This window comes from Ascidia mentula, chromosome 5 (assembly GCF_947561715.1).
Source record: "Ascidia mentula chromosome 5, kaAscMent1.1, whole genome shotgun sequence".
NCBI lineage: Eukaryota > Metazoa > Chordata > Ascidiacea > Phlebobranchia > Ascidiidae > Ascidia > Ascidia mentula.
This window is the reverse complement of record NC_138570.1, coordinates 16,619,019-16,640,622: the sequence shown is the minus strand read 5'-3', so window position 1 is coordinate 16,640,622 and position 21,604 is coordinate 16,619,019. Positions and strand designations below refer to the sequence as shown.

The window sequence follows — 21,604 nt, the reverse complement described above, 5'->3', positions numbered from 1 at the left end:
CAACAAGAGTCGAAACAAGCCTGAAACTTCACGCTGTCGAAGTGCGACGTGACACCTTTCCCGCATTGTGGCTTGCCTCATAAACAGGGGAAGTTGTATTGAATGCAAAACATTAGTTCTGCGTTGTCTTACATGTTGTAAGAGTTTGACACAATGTGTTTTAGCGTAATTTGTTTCAAGGTAACGCTTTTGCGTTGGTGTGGTTTGCAATTGACTTTGAAAGGCTTGCTTTCAACATGTTTGAGGTTTCCATACATTTAGAAAGAGACTGCCTGTTTGATTTTGACTAAGAAATTACAGACTGGCAAGGTCACCTTATTATCCATTGGATGAAAATAATCATGTATTGTAATGCTGTGGTAGCCCTTGTGTATTAGTAAATCTACTTTCTTTGTGAAAACAGTCTCTCATGCAGGTATCAAACTTACGAATTGCGGAACATTCGTTCTTCCATCTTAGACAGATGTATCTGACATAGCATACCCAAAGAGTACAGTGACCCAAATAGCAGATCAGTGGAAACGGAAGTTCATTAAATCCGTTTACCATTGATTGATGTAACAGGTCAACGGGAAGAAACTGTCAGAATGCCTTTTTGAAATTCCAGAGAGGCCACTGAGAAGTTAAGAGGCAGATAGCGAGTCAAGTATGAGTGGAGAGTCTAATATTTGTTTGGTTGACAACAGCGAAAGAACGACTTGAAAACGTCCAGCTAAAGAAAGACAAGGCTCTTAAAAAAATGTGTTGATGCTGAGAAATCACCAGGGTTTGTGCAAGCTTCATTTTGCAGAACTGAGATATTATGTTTATCTTTTGATCTAAGTACAGGTAATATTGTTCTGTTCAAATTGCGGTAAAATAGTAATTAGCATTCACACTTTGTTCCCTGTGCGTATGTAGAGTAACGTTTTAACCGTTCGGTAAGAATAAAGAAACAAATAGTTGATTACTGTGACAAAACCATGTCACGGAACTCGAGAGAAAAACCGGTGGACGGACGAAATGGGGAAGTTAGAAGAAGACGAAGATCGGTGGAAAGTGTTGATGTATTGGATTTCGAGGAACAGAAAAGAAAGTTTAACGAGATCCAGGAAATGAAAGTGAAAAAAAGCATATCCGAAAACTTCATGTAAGTTAACACGATACGCGGTCGCAGCAGTTGTTCTAAGCCTTTTCTATTGGGGTTAGTTTAAACACATAATATCAACAACTGTAACTAAATGCTCGCCAGTACACCGCTATGTTGGGTACAAAACCTATTGAGACTCTTTCTGTTGGTCTTCCAGCAACTTCACGCATTGGAAATAACGAGACGTGTTGAAGTTTTTTACCATGCTTTTATGGCCGTTTTATATGTTGTAATATCTCACATTAGGTTGACGTCACCTTGTGCGATAAAACCTAAGGTCAAAGTACAACTCAGAGGTACTTTTGTTTGCACTATAAGGCAGTAAGCTGACTCTACTTGTTTAGATCAAAAGACAGCAACGGAAACTCCACTTCTTCCCCGCTTCTGTACACGCCCGTCATCGACTACAAAATGCAGTTCATTCTTGTTGGAGACAGAAATGTCGGAAAGACGTGTTTTCTGGAGAGATACGCGGACGACAGGTTTAAAGAGGAGATACGGTCCACCGTAGGTAACCAACTTCTTCACCGCTTTTAGTATATGACACTAACTTAAATGCTGCCTGGTTGCGATCTTTTAAAGCCTTGTAGCTATTTTTCCGTAGCAACTTGACATTTCTCAGCGTTGTACGCATGATTAACTCTGGGTTGTTTTTTATGGGGCAGGGAAATGTTTACACACCCCGCACCGTTGAGTATTAACTGCGTATAAGGGCCGACATTATGTAGTCCGGCACAGATTTGTATTAAACCTTCGCGAACATATGGTGTTAGTAAAGCAAGACAAAAAAATCTTTTTAAACAGACGTAGCTATTGGATATCCTATCATATGCGTGAAAAGAGACGTCGCCATCATGTCCACACTATTGTTTTGTGACGTTTATTGACAAACGTGATTCAGGCATATTTGCTCTCTTTGCGTAGCGAAGCAATTCCATACGCCCCGTGTCGGTATGCCATGAAAAAGTTGTTGTCATTACATAGGCGTTGTCCTCACGAAGAACGTATTCCCGTTTAAACATATAATACATTCTTTCGCTATTTTCGTCATTAAACCGCCGTTTGACTTGTTCTGTACGTAAATACACGTTTTGGGGTCAACAAGGCCATGATGTAGCGTGCTATATTAAACAACCCGAATATCACATTTAAATTACGTTGCATGCAAATTGTGCAATGGAGATTTTATAGGTAAGCAACCACAGGGCATACACCGTGAAAAGTGAATGTTTATGATGTAGACAATGCAATCAATACTCTAATGTATTTCAGGTATTGACTTTCGAATCAAGACCATTGAAGTTGCCGGTCGGCAAATCCGATTGCAGATATGGTGAGAATTGATGAACCAAAATTTTGTATTTGACTTTTATAGTGAGCGGTAGACAGGGCCACTATTTCGACCAAGTACGTCTCATCAGTGCAGTACTGACTTTACGAAAATAATTGTGACAGGGACACTGCTGGCCAGGAGAGGTTTAACAGTATAACCACAGCCTATTACCGAAATGCCCATGGCGTCATCATGGTCTATGACGTCACCAGAGCGGAGACCTACAGAAGCCTCAACAACTGGCTGGATTTAGTCAAAGAGGTAAGGCGTTCAATTCAATGAAAACAAAGCAAATCTAAACAAACGCAACGTCGACGTTAGCATCATTGTAATACTAGTATGGGTTGTGTTGTTTGTATTCATCATAACCAATGAATCTCCTACATAGGATGAAATTTCTCGATATCACTTCTCGTATTGACTTGAAACCACAAAGATATGAATGAAACCACAACTGCTCTTCCAACAGCATTACACACAAAAAAACTGTTGCTTAAAATACCTCTTAAGAAATTGTTTGTGCTGAATATCATTTCATCAACTTCACATTTGTGTGTGATCGTAACGTTTTGAATCCCTAGTGTGTGAAGAACTCCCTCATGTAAACTTCGTTCCTTAAGGTGTAATATTTCATTACAGTATGGGCGAAGTGATGTAGAGATCGCCATCGTCGGAAACAAGTCGGATCTTCCAGATGCGCAAGTTAACCCGAACAAGTCACGAAACGTAAGGAATGTGATTGTGCTTTCAAACTATTGGCATCCGTCGACCAAAAAAGTACAGAATTTATGGTGATGATATTTTTAAATTCAAAAAATACGTCCGACTACATATTTCCCTTTTACCGTGTTCACGATTTTCTATCCAACCCGGTACGAAAAGACATGTGAACGGTACATGACTTGTCAGTAGTCACAGAAGTGTCACACTGAAATTGCGTTATTAGGCCGTTTTAGAATCCCAACTTTTTGTGTATTTAACTGTAAGCAAGTCAGACAAATGTGAAGTTCATGTTTGACGTCCGTATATATAAATTATAAAGAATCTATTTTGGACATAGTAAAAATAAATGGATTGAATACATTTAAACCGTATTTTTGCACCTACAGCTAGCCGAGCGGTCGGGCTTCTTGTTTTACGAAACCAGCGCCAAAGAAAGTCTGAACATAGACACAGTTTTCATCAACCTCGTCTACAAAATACTAAAACAGGTTTGTGATAACAGATACTCACTAATTCGCTTTAAGGCTCCTCAGGCAACCACATATGTTTGTTTCGCTTGGTACACGAGGCTCTTTCTGTGATTCTTGTCGTTGTAGGGCCATCTAGTGGATAGTATTTCCGACATTAAATCGCTGTTTGATTTGTAATGTACGTAAATATGCGTCTTTGGGGCAAGGACAAGATACGGCGTGCACGCATGCAATATTAAAACAACCCAAATATTATCATTTACCTTACATTACAGTTAATGTACTAAACAGAATAATGTTTACAACATGTAACTTATTATCACCTGTTCAATGCAAGTAATCGCCATTTTCAAAACCTTTTCCTGCAGATTCCTCAACCCCACGAGAGAAATCCAAGAGTCCGGCGGAAAACCATCCAATCAACTCCGTCGGAAGACCGGTTACCTGACAAAGAACAACAGCGTTCGTCCTGCTGCTGACTTTCATTTGGCAAACGCCCTTGAACTATACAGCTCTGTTGCGCCAACATGCGGAACATTAAGTAACCCACAGTAAATGGTGCGACACGCTGATCAACTGCTATAAACTGCCCTCCCAACCAGCAAATGCGAAAACGCAAGCAAGCACTTGCTGTTGTTTATTAGCGACACTTGCCTCATGTATAAATACGTGAATGTTAAGACAGTGGCTACCGTAATCGGCATATAAATTACAAAAACACATGAAATACTAAACACACCTGGGAACACATTTATATGAATTTGCACAGTTTCGTTGCGGCAATTTTTTTTATGACAGGCTTTAGTTAAGGGGTTTGATTTAGTTTTTTGTATTGTCCCTTCTAAACATCTAGTACTGATTTTTCACACAGATTTCTTGGTGACTCAACTAACTTCCATAGCATCATTACGGATTGTTTCAAGCAAAATATTCGTTTTTAAATATGATCAGTTTATTCGGTCATGAGGAATTATGTTGGCGCAGTTGACAATGTATATATTGTGTTTGCGATTGACCTATTTTACGTATAAGAACCCAAGCACTGTGTATTTCCCTCTATTCTTCTCGTGGTAGCGTTGTATATTTTATTTATTTATACTTTCGCCTTATTTTGTCGTGCATGTTGCACACTTGTACCGCAGTACACGTAAATGACGAAAGCAAACGCGTTTCTCTTGAGCCGAGCCCCTTTAACGGTGGCGATATCGCACCCCAGATAGACATTTTAACCGAGTGGCGGTTTTGAGTTGGTATGCAATTTAGGGGCGATTTTTACATAAAATGTTGCTAATCTCATCCGCCATGGTACTGCTGCTATACAAGCGAAAACTGATTACCACTATCTACGCTTGTTTCTGTTGACACAAATGGGCGTAATTATGCATTTAGGCATTTTGTGTAACTACAGGGTGCAAGTATGCGATTAACTGTGTACATATATTTTGCTAGGTGGCGCCAGGTAGTGTGTTACATTATCTTAGCTTGCCGGGAACTTACATTTGATTAGCAAAAGTAACATGACAGGCTATTTTGATTTAAAACAAAGGATAGCAACAAAAGTTGCGAGTCCTTAGCAAAAACTGGATAAAGTGTTATGTAAATTTCATTACAGTTGCTAAAAATATCCTATTAGCGTCGTACATAGATGCTTATGACTTATTTCATTTCATGGTAAGTTCTAAAGAAAATGGTTTATGGCACTAACGAGTTGTGCGCCGTTCATAACCTAACTCATTCGCTTGCGCAACGGACCAGGCAAAGGTACGCAGATATGGAGGATGACTTTTCAGCTTTTCTGGAACATGAGAGTACTGGATTGTTTTTAATGACCAATGTTTGTATCAAGGGCGTAATTTTGTAGCAAAAAAAATATAATGGGGCGATTTAGCACAAAAGCTAACAGGCCTGGTAAAAAATGGCTGATATGGTAGTGCAAATTATATTAGGTAATTGGTTATTCTTGGGGGTGTTTCAGTGCATAAAGTGTAAATTAGAATATTGTCAGTGAAATGATTTTCTTATACTATAATAAGACGACTCTTCTGGCAAACATATTTGTAAGTATCAACGTTCCGGTTGCTATGCAGCGACCTTCATCCGGATGTAACAGTGTAAATTTGCAAACTAAACATAGCGGGGTGTTGTTGAGTCGCATCATTTTGTTTGGAAATTACGTCCATATCAGATAATTTTCAGTTGTATTTGGACATGTCAGTATTAGTGCAGTGGGTAAAATGGACACGAGTGAATATAAACTCCCCGATGTGTCATTTCACTTTCCCTGAGGACTTCATTCGGCTTACAACCTTTAAAGTCCAACCATATGAAGTGAATGACATAGTCTGCAAAAGGTTTGGAAAGTTGGAATGATTTCTTTGACTAGAGATTACTCAGTTAGAAATATTTTCAACAAGGCAATTGTGAAAGTCGATTTTGAAAATGAATGACAGAGGTATAAATTTACTACATGGCAATAATGTAAAAGTTTTAAACACAATATGTGTCCATCTTCAGGGCAAGGTCGGTATTTGCACGGTTGACGATTGTTCGAGCTTGCTTAGCATTTTTTTGAAGGCAGTCTACAATCTAACGTTGGAAATGTAAACTACAGCCAGATAAAGGGTAAAGTAAAACGTAAAGTAAAAAAAAAACTTTAATTAGCAAGGGCAAACAAGCCTGTATTTACGATTGGTAACCAGCTGTAATTACTAAGTCAAGCAAACACTTGTTAAAATGTTCTGCCCAACCGATCGTATGATGTGTATCAAAGACAGCAAATACTTGCTCGGATTAAGCCTGAAATTCTTCCATGAACTTTGTAGGCGAAATTACTCCAACTTGTAAACTACATATTTCGTGGCAAGTATTTTTTTTATCGTAAGGAAACAAGTTTTTTGAGTTGAGAAGAATCAGAATTAGATCGTGACTGAAAGTTAACAAACACCAGTTAAAAGGGATTATGGACTAAGCCAACATAAATCTCCCTGTTACAGAAAAGGCCGCGGTAGTATAGTTGCATGCTATTACAAACCGACATCAATCATCATGTTGCCGCATCCCTGACAACATCAAAGGCCCCAGATTCCAAACAGTTTCAAACAAAGGCGAAGCCCAGGAACGAGATTCTGGGATTTTGAATTTATAAAAATGTTCACAGCTGCATGTTGCGGGCAGGAGAAAACGTAGAGTGAATCGAATGACTTTGGAGCGAAGGGTGGAAATGGTTTTGTTGGCTGTGTCAGAGACATGTTGAAAGATGTTTTCGCCCGGTGTTCGAATGGTCTAATAGGATGTAAAGTTAGTACTACTTGCCTTTAATGCTCTGGTCCTGTGGCGTGCCCGAGGGGGTCTGAAATTCCTACGGGAGCCATAAGACTTTCTCTTAATCCTAAAGAGCGAACGCATCAAGGTAAAACGATTTTTTGACTCGAAAAATACCTTTTGCTGCTCGTTACGGAGCATTGCATATTGCAGATTCGAGTCTCCGTCCTTGACGTTTTTAACAAATTATTTTAGGATTTCACGGTATTAGAAAATATGTCGAACACAACTTGACCTTGACAAGATCATGGAAAATTGTTCTGTGAGGTTTTAAAATACAAAATGTTTCATGATATTTAAATTAGCAAATTAAAACGAAATGCTGCGTTTTTTTGGTGCAATCTCTCATAATAGTGCAACCATGCCAATGAACAAACTTTTTTTTGATTGCTGGAAACTCATTAAGTCAGCGTGTCTTCCTCACTTCAAAGAAGGTCATGATTAATAAACATGAAAAAGAAGCTGACAAATTTAGTCGTTAGATGTGCGTGGGGGCATTTGGGTTTTGTTTATATGGTTTTGTATATTTGTTTATATTGAAGTACAAAAAAACAACACTGATATTCTTGGTATATTGGAATTCTTGGTTTTGGATCAAACAAAAATTTTCTGCAGAATTTAAATCAAGCTTTTTTACATTAAGAGAGAATGGTCAAAAATGTTTTTGCGGCGTAACTGGTTATTGTGTGTTGTGACTTTTTAATAATCAAGCATTCACTTCATAAAAACTTCATAAGCAACAACACAAAAGCATCAGCAGCCATTTTGTGGGACTCGAAGATACGTAAATGAATATTCAAATTTGTCAAAGCAAGGACAATAATAAGAAAGGGCCAAGCTGCTGACGACGTCAGAATTACCAACATTGTTTATTAATAATGGGGAAAAAACTGAAAAGGCAACGTAAGAAAAACACTCCTGTTTAGCTTTTTCTTTCTTGTGAAAATGCATTAATATGCGAAACGTTACGTCCGTGGATTCCCGTCACGAGGCCATTTCTTAAGGCGGCAACATTTTTGCTGCAAATTTCCCGCGGTGCCGCCCTCCGACCGCGCTGCCTCAAATCTTTCTAAGGTCCCTGAACGCACACAGTGACGTCATCACGCTGGATAGTTGCTCGCGTGTTGATGTCTTGGGCCGAAACGATAACATCAAAGGCACCACACAGCTGGCGGAAGGCAATGTTGCCGCAAAATGAAGGCACGTTGCCTGTTTTCCATCAAAACTCTGGCTTTATACGTGCGATAATGGAACGCCGACGGGCCTTTGATTTTTTCCAAACGCCGTATAAGGGCCATTTTCAAAACACGCTCTTTTGTATTTCTTACAAAAGTACGTCGTCTGTGGCCTGATTGACCAATCGGAAATTTCGATCCCAAACGTCAAAGTAAATTGATTTTTTTTAGTATTTTTAAACTTCATTTATCAAAGATTGATATGGAAAGTAGCGGTGGCAATGATTAGCGAAGTGTGACAAGTAGAGACGGTTTTCAGTCTATTGAAAGACATTGTCCTAATCAATAATGATATTTTTCGAATATTAGTATAGTACTTATTTTCAAGACGCTTGTTTGTGTAGATCATGATATTTATCTGAAAATGTAAATAAGTCAGGTACAAAAAATTTTAATATTAGAAAGTGAAATCCAAAGCTTTGACCGATTTAGTGTTAAGACCTTAAAAATAGTCCGTTTTATGTTACATCGTGTTGCATTTTGAACATCATTTCCATACTTAGCTCTTACACCACCTACAACTCAGGTCCGGCGCAACTCTTAATAAAGCGAAACTACTCTTTGACATTCCAATACTTGGGCTGCGTAACAAACGAAGTCGAATGAGACAACAATGCCCCTTTAATGTGCGATAAAGAACCACGCCTCGGTTTAAGCGCGACGAAAGCGGCCTATTTCCCATGGGCATTACTCACACTTAGGCAGCAAATCCATTAACTTGATTCAAAGACGACGGCGAGGTAGCAGGTATTGTGGACACCAGCAAAAAGTTATGTATAGGCAAAAACATTGGTGAATTTACTGGTTTTAGATAGGACTAGTTTTTTTTGAATCAAAAAGCGAAAAAATCGAAAGCGTTTGGGAGAAAGGCGAAAAGCAATGAAAAGTTTTCTTCATGTTGACGTCTGTTTCGTAGAATTGTGTGCCAGGAATGTAAACTATTAAGTTAGTGTTTGCGAAGGGTAGTAATATTTGTAAAATGATGGTATGCTTTTTTTGATATGGTAAATAATATAATTTTGCAACGCTTGGACGAGTGCTTACAGGCTATAGCGCATTACCGAGCAGAGATTTATACGAAGTGAACAATAGAATTAGTTTGTCAGATGCGTGTATACAAACAGCAGAGTTGACATGCGAGCTAGTGGCCGTGTTTGGTGGTATACCAAGATTTTTTTGATACCTTAGCTTTACCCAAACACGTTGTCACCATAAATGCAAAAAAAACATTTTTTGATTACTAACCGGAATTATAGCAAATTCAAACTCAATAGAAAAGGAATTTTTCCAGCGTTACTTTACAATAAAATTCCCACAATGTGTCTTTTAACGAATTGGAAAAATATTAGGGCCTATTCATTTCAAACTAAACTAATATTATTGTTTGTGTGCAGTAGATAACGGATTTAACAATTGTTCTTTAATAAAATAAAAAATAATCAAATTTAAGAAATTGTTGTGAATTCCTTTTAAAGGCAGCCATATCCATTTTTTAATTTTTGCACAATAATCTCCAAAATAATGTGAATATCGATGAATAATGAATCGAATATATCATCCAAGCTCTTGAACATGAAAGGAAATAAGCAGAAAATATTAAAAAAATCGCTTTAAGCTAAATTTTTATCTGTAGGTGGACATTTTATGTTAGGAAAATTTGTAGTTTTGTTTAGCTGAAAGAAATAATGTGATTGTTTTTGCGCAGGAAGAAAGGAGATCGTTGAATGTCATTAGTAAACACATAATTTTTATTAAACCGTGCAGCGGGGCGTGTGGTATGACAGAATTTCACGCCGCCCGTAATTTCACTGTAAGCAGACTTCTCAACCTTGCAGCGAACGGACACCAAACCGAAGCCTTGCCAGCATACCAGTGCCCGTGGCCCGCCGAAAATAAATCCTCTCTCGAGGTAAATGCTGCAAACGTGGCAATGCATAGCAAAGGTGACCGACGTCCGACGCAGGTTTACCCGGAAAATGGACACAGTTTTGTGGTACAGCAACAAGGGTACCAGGAGTTAATAGAAGGACAAACTGGTGTTTCTCGGTTGGCCAATTGGCAAGGCCACAAACAGGTGATAGAGAATGAAAATTGGAATCCTGGGCTACCGGCATGTGCATACAAAGGGAAGTTGGATCAAGGAACCAAAGAAAAGGGCGATGTGGCGGATTATCATGAAGACGCCGAGATTAATAAAAATGATCAACGCAAGTTATCAGCAAACTCAGAGAGCGCCACACAGTGGAGCAGTGAAAGCGGTGGAAAATCCCAAGGTACACATGTGTTGATTTGTTTGTAGGTTCAGCTGTTTCGGGCAGGTTGAGGTTTATATTTTGTCAAAAAGTAAGATAATCGAATGGTTTTGTAGATGCTACTTCAGTTGAAGCTTCTTCAGAATCCAGCGCAAGTCCTCCGCCAGCTCTTGTTTCGGAGGTTGCTGAGGAGGCAGTGGGTGTTTGTTTGCACTGTAGCCTACTACCATTTCGTACTATTCGCTTTTAACTAATCATACTTTTTTCAATTATAATGCACATTTGTCCGATATTTATCAACTAAATCTTCTCCATGAATGCATTTGATCAAAATTTAATACACATATGGATTGCCATTACCATGGTGCACGGAAAAAATGTCAACCTAAACATCATCCCAAATCAATGTTAGCCATTTTCTGTTTCAGCCGAAGAGCGAGTCGTCATCGGACTTTGCGAGTCTCACTTACACCTCGACGGCAATAGATACCAAGACCCAACACGACGCGTATGGGGTGTTTATGACGTCACAAATGCAGAACGGAAGTGAGGAAGAAACGCCCCATATGAATGTCACCGCACCCCGCAAAAAGCAGAGAAGGTGGTAAAAAAAATAAGCCAATAAATGAAATTAAAGCAAAACGTAGAGACGATTTGGTACTGAGATGTTTCTAATTTTCAAATATAAACAAAAATTATGTCGACGATGTTGTTAGGATATTTATCTAGCTAATTTTTTGGAAGTCGAGACTTGTTTCGTAACTATCGGTTGTGGACGTATTGCTTCGTATTTTATACTCATGGAAGGGCATATGCAAAACATTAGATGGCAGATGTGGTGTTTGTAATAATAGTCTAAAGGCAAAAATTATACGTTTAGACAAAAGGTTTTCATCAAACAATCGAGACAACAACACCTGTATTTTATTACTTTTTATGAAGGACGCGCACAACGTTTAATAGTGGACAACTTGCTGCTCTTGAACGTGTTTTTGAACGGACGCATTATCCGGATGCTTTCGTTAGGGAAGAACTCGCAAGAAGAGTCGGTTTGACTGAAGCCAGAGTTCAGGTAACAAATTAAGTAGGTTCCTTTCTGGTTTTCATCAGTAATACTTGGTTGAAATGAGGTTACATTTGAAGTACTGTTTTATGCTATTCCATGATAAACCAGGATCACCCACACACTGCGAATGCGATCTCAGCTATAGTAATTCGATCATTATAGACGCACTGGCTAAAATGAAGCTACAGAAAGTAAAGCTTCTTTCGTGGCGATCAACATGGCAAATTTTAGCGCAAGTTTCTGTGAAAATGTTACAAAACTATATAGAAAGTATGGTCAGCGTAACGCGAACGTCATTGTCTGCGAAAAGCTTTGGTGAGTCAACTACTTGCGGCCAATTAAAATAACCGGGAAAACTAAATACACTTTACAACTGTGCGTCTCTGATCTATGGATAATTAGAAATTTCACTACTTTTTCTTGTTATAATTATGCTTAAACACACCAGAATCAAATTTCCTTCATAAAATGTCCATTTAAAATATATCCAACAAGAAAACTTGTAAAGAGTTATTAAAGATATTTTTTAGACTAAACAGTTCACTTTCATGTGGGTGTTGAAAGTAAATTTGTAAGTTCCATTGATTATGTTTATCAATTGAAGGTTTGGTTTCAAAATCGAAGAGCGAAATTTCGCAGAGCTGAAAGATCGCTGTTGACCGCTCGAATGTCGATACGCCACCCATTGCATCATCACACTCCATCAAGTAAGAGCGACGCCATTTTGTTTAGCATAATTTACCTGAACCTTGTGTTGTTTGCCTTCTTTTACATTTTGGTTTTCTGTCATTAAGAAACGACTCCAACCTACTTTTCACACACGTATTTTATTGTATTTTTGTTAACACAGAGTTTGTAAACCAAACTATAAATCATAATATAGGAACAACAAAACGGAAAAAAAACTGTCTCACATCATATTCACTGAATTTATTTCCCAGTTGTCAGGTGGACTTACGTAAATGTTGCTATGGGCGAAGAGTTTGAAGATAATTTCAAATTTCCACGAGAAGTTCTAGACACCAAGAATCTATGGCACAAAACTGTGCCTGGTGTACATCGTTTTTACCTTTTCCTAACGTGTCGCACGTTTTCTTTCTGTTATTGTTATTTCATTTGGTTTATGTTGCATGGAAAAAACAGAAATATATTCACAAAAACCTGAAAGTCTTTTCAAATCACCAACGCCTTGTCTTTATTTTCTAGCTTGCACTTCGTCAGGTCTTACATCCACGACGTGCCGAAACCAACCAATGTTGCCTTCCATAAGTGAGAATATGTTATCAAGACATAATTCACTTCTAACGCAAGCTTCAAACCCTCTTTGTGAAGGCCAACTGCCGATTGTGCCCCCAAACCATTTCTTTCAATGGTAAGCGAGCAAAATTTACGTACGCCTGTTATTTCACTCACATCAAAATCAAATTTTGATTTGAAATTTAGTATCATGTGAAACAATAAAATGGTATATTCTGCTAGGGATTGTTGCATGTTTGATTCTGCCAATGCAAGTAACAACGGTACACAATTTTTCCCTTACTTTTACCGTGCTTTAACAAATTCTGGCATACTTGAAGCACTTTTGTTATTGGCGTTTTTGTACATGAAGGCTTTGCAACTTTAGAGTCTCATTATGCGAAAAAACGTCGCAAGCAAAATGCCGTGGGTGAATTTAAATTGATTCCTGACTTTGTAAGCAAGCTGGACACCTGATTAACAATGCTAAAGTACAGAAGGAATATTTGTCCATAAAATGATATGTATGCATCTACCTTGCAACTGCATAAGCTCTTAAAGGTAAAACACATAAAAACCGTTTTGGCGTAGTTATTGCTAATACCTGAGAAAATTTGGGCCAAGGGTCGTTCGTTAGTTTGGCGTTCTGGTGGACAAACAACGTAATTTACTTACATTGGAAAGTTTTACAATATAATACCGCACAGGTCAGCCCCACCGATGAAAAGTTTCCCCTGTTCTGCCCCAGCTTCGATGGGGGTCGATCACCCCTCATATGTGGGCGACACTTTCTCCCAACTTAAGATGCAGGGTATGGCTTTCCAGAGCGGATTTTTGCAGTGACGGAAGAAACAAGGTTTGAATTGGAAGCCGTGTTTTAGGACACGCTGTTACTTGAGTATATTTCAGTTTACTGACACTGCGCTTTTGAGTAATTCTTCTCCCGGCCAAATATTACCCAAAATCTTTTATCGGTTTAATCCAAACATCACAATGTGAGCATCAGTACATTTAAAAACGTCCCAAAACTATAACTAATCCAACAACTTTTCGCTTTTTAATGCAAGTAACTTATCGTGCTCCATTTACAAAAGTAACACATTATCGTTGCCAAGTGCGTTTGTAATCGAGAATTTAGATTAGAATTGTTCCATTACTTGAACAATATCGAATTTTCACAATTGTAGCTCTTATGATTAAAGAACAAGTTGTTATCCGTCACAAGCTCACAAAAACAAACAAGAAGCACTTCGCGTAGTAATTCTTTTTGCCCGCCTAATGTGCCTTTTTAGATCTATCATTTCATAGCGTATTTACCAATGCCATAGTTCCGTTCTTTGTTTGTTGCGTGTGAACAAAACTTCAGGGCGTTGTTTCGCCTAATGTTAAAGTTCGTGCATCTCGTTCATTGTTTGAAAGCGTCTCATATTAATAAACCACCATCCGCAAGTGATACCCGTGTGATGATTAAATACTAATAAAACGACCTACGATCGTGAGTTTCGATGGTGGAGAGGAATTAACTGAAGTAGAACAGACAAACAGAGGAACTCCAACTCTTTGCATTATTTATTCCTGGGCCATTATTAAGGCGTTTAGTCCTAAAACGCATTTGGACACATGCCTATCCCTAAAGTCCATCAAACATAAATCGACAGCAATCGATAAAGAATTATTTGTTTGAAACATTAGAAAACAAAACATTGTTTTTAAACACACGCTACAAATATGTTTTTGTTTTTACTCACGAGAAGGTTATTTCCCACAAACGAATTAAGAGTAAAACCACTAGGGCTTTTAAAAACCACGCACTGCCGCCGATTTTCAGTCACAACCCGAGATAGCTGGCGATATCCCCCCAAATTGATGATTAATTGATCCGATTTAGAAAATCCACTTAAAAATTGCCGTTCAGACGGCGAGATAGTATTACCAACAAGGTTGGGTAATTTCAATTTGTCGCCTACACGGCTTGGTCGCAATAATTTACTTTAAACTGCCCGGGGCAGCATCATAGCCCAAGTGACTTCTCTCTGCTTGCAAATTAACACCGATTGAACGCAGACTAATAAGAGTGCATCAATATAATAAGGCTGCGTACGAGTGAGGCATGAGCCTTGCCCACGGGATCCTCAACGAGCGGCTTGTGTGCAGCGCGACGAAAGAAGCCCAGGGCAAAAGTTCAACATCATAACTGTTCATTATGCGCAATAAGGCAATAAATTAGGGACACGTCAGCGGACAGCGTGCCTCGACCTCCCCGCGGGACTGCAAGAGGGCGAGGGCCGCGTAGGCCGCGCGAACACTCCGAGGGGCGGATATCAAGCTTCCATTAACTAATTGAACGCCGAGGCGTAGGAAGATCAGAAGGCGCTGTGGAGCATTGACCGAGCGAGCGATTCCATTAGCTATAAACTGGGGTGCCTGCGCTGCTGCCAAGGGCACCGCGAAGCTCCCTACGGCGTTCTCGAATGCGGCGCTTGGAGAATCGCGCGTGAGAATAAGTACAGGGTCGTGCGGAGGGCACGGCCTTTACACGCGGCCGTTGAAGCAAAGCTTTGTGGGCGATATGCAATCTCACACTTAATGAATCACTTATTGGGTAATTTGCCCAACATTCGTCAAATCTGATTTTCAGACAGACTTGGAAATAGAGAAAGTAAAACAGGTATCCCAGAAACACAAACCGCTCAAAATTTCTATAACTAGGTATGAGAACCTTCACAAATCCATTTTGCTTTGTGATTACGTTTACCCCGCTTTGTTATAAAACCTGTCGGATTTATTATCGTGATGAGAAACATTGAAATTGTCGTCCTGCGTGTCCAGTAAGCTACAGTATACATTACATAAGAATGGAGCCAATAATATAAGTTTTGTGAGCTGCATACGAATGGCCACTGTTTCGACCAAGTAATACGCTGTGTCATCTGCGAGCTGCATTCCTAAATGCGGAAATGACGAAGGAAAAACGGCCCAAACCACTTATACTGAAGTATGGAAAGAAGGATGCTTTTAGCAATAAATCACACGAGAAAATTCAATGATCTCAAAAGATGGATTGCTCAAGTTGAACTATGCGCTGTCATTACACAGCAGAATTTTAGAATTCTTTTCGCACAGTATAAGCAGACTTGGTATGTCGTACAAAGCAACACAACAAACAGAGGAGCATCGCTAATGGCGGAGCTATACGTAATTGTGGGCGGTTAACCGCACTTACGCCGATCATATTTTGGAACGCACGCAATCCAGACAAAAAGCCACACCAGACAGAGACGAACAACTGCGCCGCGCATCCAGGCAACAGGAGGAGAAAGGCGGAGACACATCTGCACAAGTTTAGAAGACAAATAGATCTTGGTCTAACGAAGTCAACACCGTGCATTTAAGAAGAACTGGGTGAATGTGAAAAATGCAAAGTAACGAAAAAACATTAAAGCAAATTTATAGGATAATAGAAACGATTTTATACAATCTGGATCTACAATTTCATCCATACAATGTTGCCCAATGCAAAGACGATTATTTTCGGCCACTAGCCAAAAACTATTGGTCTAAATTACGAAAGCAATACAGGTAGAAAAAACACGCTACAGTAAAACGATTGTTTGAAACGCTGTCAATTTGGTAACCAACTGGTTTTCATCTTATCTGATCATTAAAACTTTCGCACAAATCCGTTCCTATTGTAGATTGTCTAGTTTAATCGAAAGTGAAATAGACTGCAAAACACATCAGGACAAACTGTTTGCCCTGTTCGAACCAAAACGCCCACCACCGCCACCTAACGGATTACACAGTTACTTAAGCCCACACACATTTTCATGACACACATTGTCATGGGCCACAAAGCATGTTAACAGATACGGATAGGCCAGTTAAAAGTCCACCGTTTGGGTTATGTGTCAGATGCTTACAAAAAAAGGCATATATGAAAACAAATCTAATAGTGGCAAAAAATTGCGCTAATTTGTGACTAAAACCGGGTTAAAACTCTTTGATCAACTTGCACCATAGAGTACGCGTTGCGTCATTATTAAAAGTTCATAAATCACCGAAAAAAACAGCAAGTAGGCAACAACAAAAAGATTTCATGAAGGAAATCTCAACGATGCATGCATGCATGGTACATCTGTGTTTGATGTGCAAGTAGAGAAGAGTATTGAAATCACCAACATAAACGCGGCCACAGTAGTCTATGTATAATTTACTAATCGTGAGATTGACAAACACATGACTTCGAGAGCTAAGTGAAGTAAATTTTGGTGATGATCCGTTTCTCGAGTTTAATTTTGAGTCAGCTTATGAACCACTGGGTCAGGTTTTTTTTACACTAGCTGTCACCCTACGAGTTTTGAAATGGAAGACATAATTATTGATCACATGTTAAAATAACGAAACCAATCCAAACCTCCAGCACTTGGTGGATGGAATTTTCAAACATATGACAAAGCAACTGAAAGTTGACTCTTGATGTGATTTTAATATATTTTAGCACAACTCTTCGCATCTTTTTTAATTCGCAGCCCACTTTCAATGTTTTTAATTCGCGGACCAGTTTAATAAATAGGCGACAGTTTTTTATCACTATGAATAAAGATTTCAAACAACTTTTTGTCCACATAACGTTAACAATTAGCCATTATTGGAATCATATTGTTGACAATTACACTAAGTCGCGGCCCACTGATTTAGCCAATCAAATTCTTGACGAGGCAAAATTTTCCAATAATTATACAGCACTTTAAATCACTATGCACGTACAACACAAGTACGCGCGGTTTCTCTACTGTTTTCCAAAACGAGCTAGTTGGATAGCACGCTAGACGGTGCTGGAGTGCTTTCAATTGCGGCTCCATCTGAAAACCGGGTCAAAACACTTCCGCAACTGTAACCGTTTTGGACGTCTCGGTTTAACTCAGCCAAAGCTCCGACGGGCTGCTACGATTTAAGCCCTGATAAGACGCGGCTCTTTATCGGCGTGTGGTGTGGTTGCAAGCCAGCGTGACTTGCACAGGCTCGTTAGAACTTGTCCACTTAAAGCGAAATTGCTATAGTTAGGTTTAGAGTGACGACTGCCCTGTAGATTGTCGAATAGGAAACGTGATGTGAACAGATGGGTTTGCCTTTGCTTGTGCAAACTGAGGTTCAATTTGGTTTAAACAGAACCAAAATTATACTGAAATGCAAAAATGCATTGAAAGGATTGTCTGTTTGGTAAAACAAGTTTAATTGCCGCTTTAGAAATGCATTATTTGACACTTGATTGCATTTGACGAAGGCCGTCGCAACAGAGTTTGTTTTGCCTTCATGAGATACAATTACCCAGTGACAAGATAATCTCTTCGGAATGTTTATACGCAGTAGAGCGTGTCCGATTGTGCGCACTGCCAGTTCGAATGATACATTATGTTTTTAAGTAGTCAGATGAAGTCTGCGAGAAGGCCGGAATTAAGTAACCACAATCTTTTGCGGCTTCCACGCAGCATGTGTATAGCCACAAGGAAACCAACTCGAGTGCTTTGGATGCTGTGAAGGAAAAACGGCTGCTACTTGCCAGAAACTCGAAAGTTGAAGGCTCGTCATTGTTTAGAGGATATAACATATGTACAATGTTCGTCATGTTTTGACGAGGTTTCTTTTGAAAAGAACGACAGAGAAATGTTATTCTTTGCAAGAGAAAGAAAAGTTTTGGGTATGTTGATTCTGTGAATTTCGTTTATTTATGGATTAGCATTGTGTCATGGCCAAGGCAACCTCGCTGCTTTGAGTAGCATCGAAGAGCATTTTATCAAATTAAAGTGCATCAAAAACTTAGGTGAATGGTAAATTGTAACGTGTCATATACCATACGAAGAAAATCAGTGTAGGCGAAATGAATAATAAATTGCAAAAATATTCGGTTTAGTATTGGCGTAGGTCAACATAGTTGAGCAAAACGTTGATTGTAGAAGTTACGCTTGATTGCCCCAGCCTACGTCAAGCTAAGTGCAGATTGACAACCACAAACAAACAACACTGATTTTGTGTCGCACAAATGCTGCGTTTTCACTGGGGTTTGTTGCGCTGTTACATATCTGCATTTCAACCGACTGTATAATCTAAATGGCAACGTGACGAATTTCATTTCAAGTGCGGCGGTTTTACTTAAACTGTTTTTAAGTTTAGCAATTGTAGGTTTAAGTATTAATATCCGAAATTCTTGAGGGCTGGAACATCTTAAGTATCACCTGAACTAAGATAGAAAGCGCCAGTCTACGACCACACGATGTAACGCTATCTCTGAAGACAATTTCAGCGTACACCATGCAATTTGGCTGATGGGAGAGATTACGAAATTGTATTTTCCGCATTTTAATGATCTAGCCATAGCTACGATTCTGTCCAATAAGCCTCTTAAAAGGTTTTTTATGGCATAAGCCTCACTGTGATACCATCCACACACCTGTGAAAAGTCGACATTTCAATCATTAGGCTTATGGCCACCACTCTTCATAATCGGATTTCAAGTGATTTAGTTTAGAAAAGGGTAAACGCAGTAATTAAAGATGATAAATCAAAAGCCCGCGATCCAGTTTATATTTAATATACATGCAGTCTAACACCACCTCGGTCTACACCCGCTGTCAACTTTCATGGGGATGTAGATAGCGACAGCAGATAAAATCGTGCATGCCTGATAAGCCGAGACGCGTTTCCTGCATGACCAGAATCTATCCGACCCTCCGTCTCGTCGCAGGCAACAAAATGACGTAATTGCTTATTACTCTTGCGCGCCACCCACCGAGATTATAGTGCAGGTCTTTCGGTTTTATTTGGTACGTTCAAAAGAACTTTAAAAATCTTGCAAAATAGCAGTGCTTGTTGTTTAATACGCAAGTCGGTATCAGGTAGATCTTTTGAAGAAATCAAATGTCATTTTAAACGTATTTGTCGATATGCTGTAAGCGGCTGCTCAGGCGCCGTGTAATCTCCCTTCTTATGCACTCGAGTAATTTGTTAGTAATTGATATCTGCTATAAGACCAGACATGCCTGACATTCTAGGTCATTGAGGCAGGTGGTCGAAATGGTAAAAAAAAATTCTAAAACTCGGTTTAACTCAGCCAAAGTTTTATTCTAAAACTGGACGGTTTTGTTTGTCTCTGGTTCACATTTTTAGCTAAAACATGATTAAGTGCATCCCGCATTTTGTGCAACCTATGACTTTTCCAAATGACATGCATAACGTTCTTTTAGTTACATCATGACGTATATTTGCCTAATATTGCTGCAATTGTAGAAAAAGTTTAATTTATTATCGTATCAAGTGGGTGCTTCATTTTAACGCTTAAGCATTGCAAAAATGCTCTTTGCAATTATTTCTGTCCTGTTCGGGATAATCGCAAAATCAGAACGCAAACGTTTTGATGTTAAAGAAGCAATTAAAACAGTTGCTGTCAAAGGTTACATGCACTATGTACAAGACATTGTGTAGGCGATGGAATGTCACACGATGCTTACCGAACACAATAGAAGCGAAACAGGTTTTGTTTGCAATGTTGTCTCTCGTCAAGCGAAACGAGCGTACTTGAACAAACGGGTAGCGACGACCCACGCTTATTTGCGATAGGATGTAGAAGTGGTAGCGGTGAATTGTGTTTAAAGTTTCCGTCCGCGGCACCCAACCTGGTTTCCTACGCCTAAACCCCGAGCTGGAGGAAGAAAAGTTGACGAAATTCCGCAAATAGATTTCGTGACAAGATCGCATATATCCCGTCAAACACTGACCGTGGATGTTGCTTCATTTCCCTTGCTACCAAATTACAAAACATTCAGTAAGGCGTAAAACCCATAGCAATGCTCCACCAGTCGGGAATCGGATAGCCACATGAGAATAACGGCATTAGGATTACATACATCAAAATAGATACTCTTTAAACTTCATGATGTTCATAGAGGAATCGTTACGCACGACTTAGCAATGTACACTCGCGGTCGTGACTTGTTGGCTGAGGGAAAATATCAAGTACACGATAGATCAATTATTGAAAGTCTCGTGCGAGGTGGCTTCAATTTGTTTACCCGTGGTGGTAATTAGATTATCCGACGTTGTTTTCTAGCAACTGAGTATATAGGCCCCGTGGTGGTATTGATGCAAGGTATGTGCGGTTTGTTTGAGTTTGAAGACAACTTCAAAAGCATGTAACAACAGGGGTTGTTAAACGCCCGACTGAGGTGGCTGATGAGAATGTTGTAGTCATATTTTTGCCAAATATGTAAAACTGGAATCGCTTATGAGTTTTTATTCAAAATTTTATTTGAATGCATTACTTAGTTAACTAACTTGCGATGGTAAAATGAGCCAATTTGAAGTTAAGTATGCTATTTCGGTCTCGTATGATTTTCTCCATCAATCAAATTGCCCTCTTTTAGTTACCGTTCTAGTGCATATATCTGCGGCGTTCATCTTTGTCGTTGCATGCCGAGTGATATACGACCGTTGAAATGTGTTGGGTTCGGGGCGTGACGAAATGAGCACGTAATTTTGACCGGGTCGATAAAAACTTAACCTTTCGGGTTACGACGTTTATATCTTAAAATACATTTTCCTCCATCTTAACCTGGCGAAAATGTGTGTTTACGTCATCCGAAGATGTTGAAACACGACCAAGCACTTAACAGCAGCGCCTAGAAGTAAGAATTGTGATTTTGCAAACGCTCAAAACTATACATTTATAACGGCATAGGGTTAGTAAATACAAGAAACTTTCGTTCGATCAATGACGTCATTCGCGTGGGAAGCCCGCGAGTTACACTGAACTACAAAACCACGGGCCAAGATACTTTAATATACA

The 21,604-nt window shown here is 39.2% G+C and overlaps 2 protein-coding genes across 2 annotated transcripts; both read left to right on the top strand.

Annotated features, from left to right (window-relative positions):
• The first annotated feature begins 852 nt into the window (after positions 1-852).
• LOC145902547 (ras-related protein Rab-12-like) lies at positions 853-4,871 on the top strand. The gene is made up of 7 exons (XM_082990562.1): positions 853-1,129; positions 1,474-1,640; positions 2,402-2,462; positions 2,585-2,723; positions 3,102-3,188; positions 3,572-3,673; positions 4,024-4,871. The coding sequence occupies exons 1-7, from the start codon at positions 963-965 to the stop codon at positions 4,132-4,134; spliced, it is 834 nt and encodes a 277-aa protein (XP_082846688.1). The 5' UTR covers positions 853-962; the 3' UTR covers positions 4,135-4,871.
• Positions 4,872-9,921: 5,050 nt separating this feature from the next.
• On the top strand, positions 9,922-14,206 carry LOC145903288 (uncharacterized). The gene is made up of 7 exons (XM_082991362.1): positions 9,922-10,484; positions 10,580-10,659; positions 10,892-11,064; positions 11,406-11,535; positions 12,134-12,236; positions 12,736-12,901; positions 13,473-14,206. Exons 1-7 carry the CDS (start codon positions 9,989-9,991, stop codon positions 13,606-13,608), a joined length of 1,284 nt encoding a protein of 427 aa, XP_082847488.1. The 5' UTR covers positions 9,922-9,988; the 3' UTR covers positions 13,609-14,206.
• Positions 14,207-21,604: the final 7,398 nt, after the last annotated feature.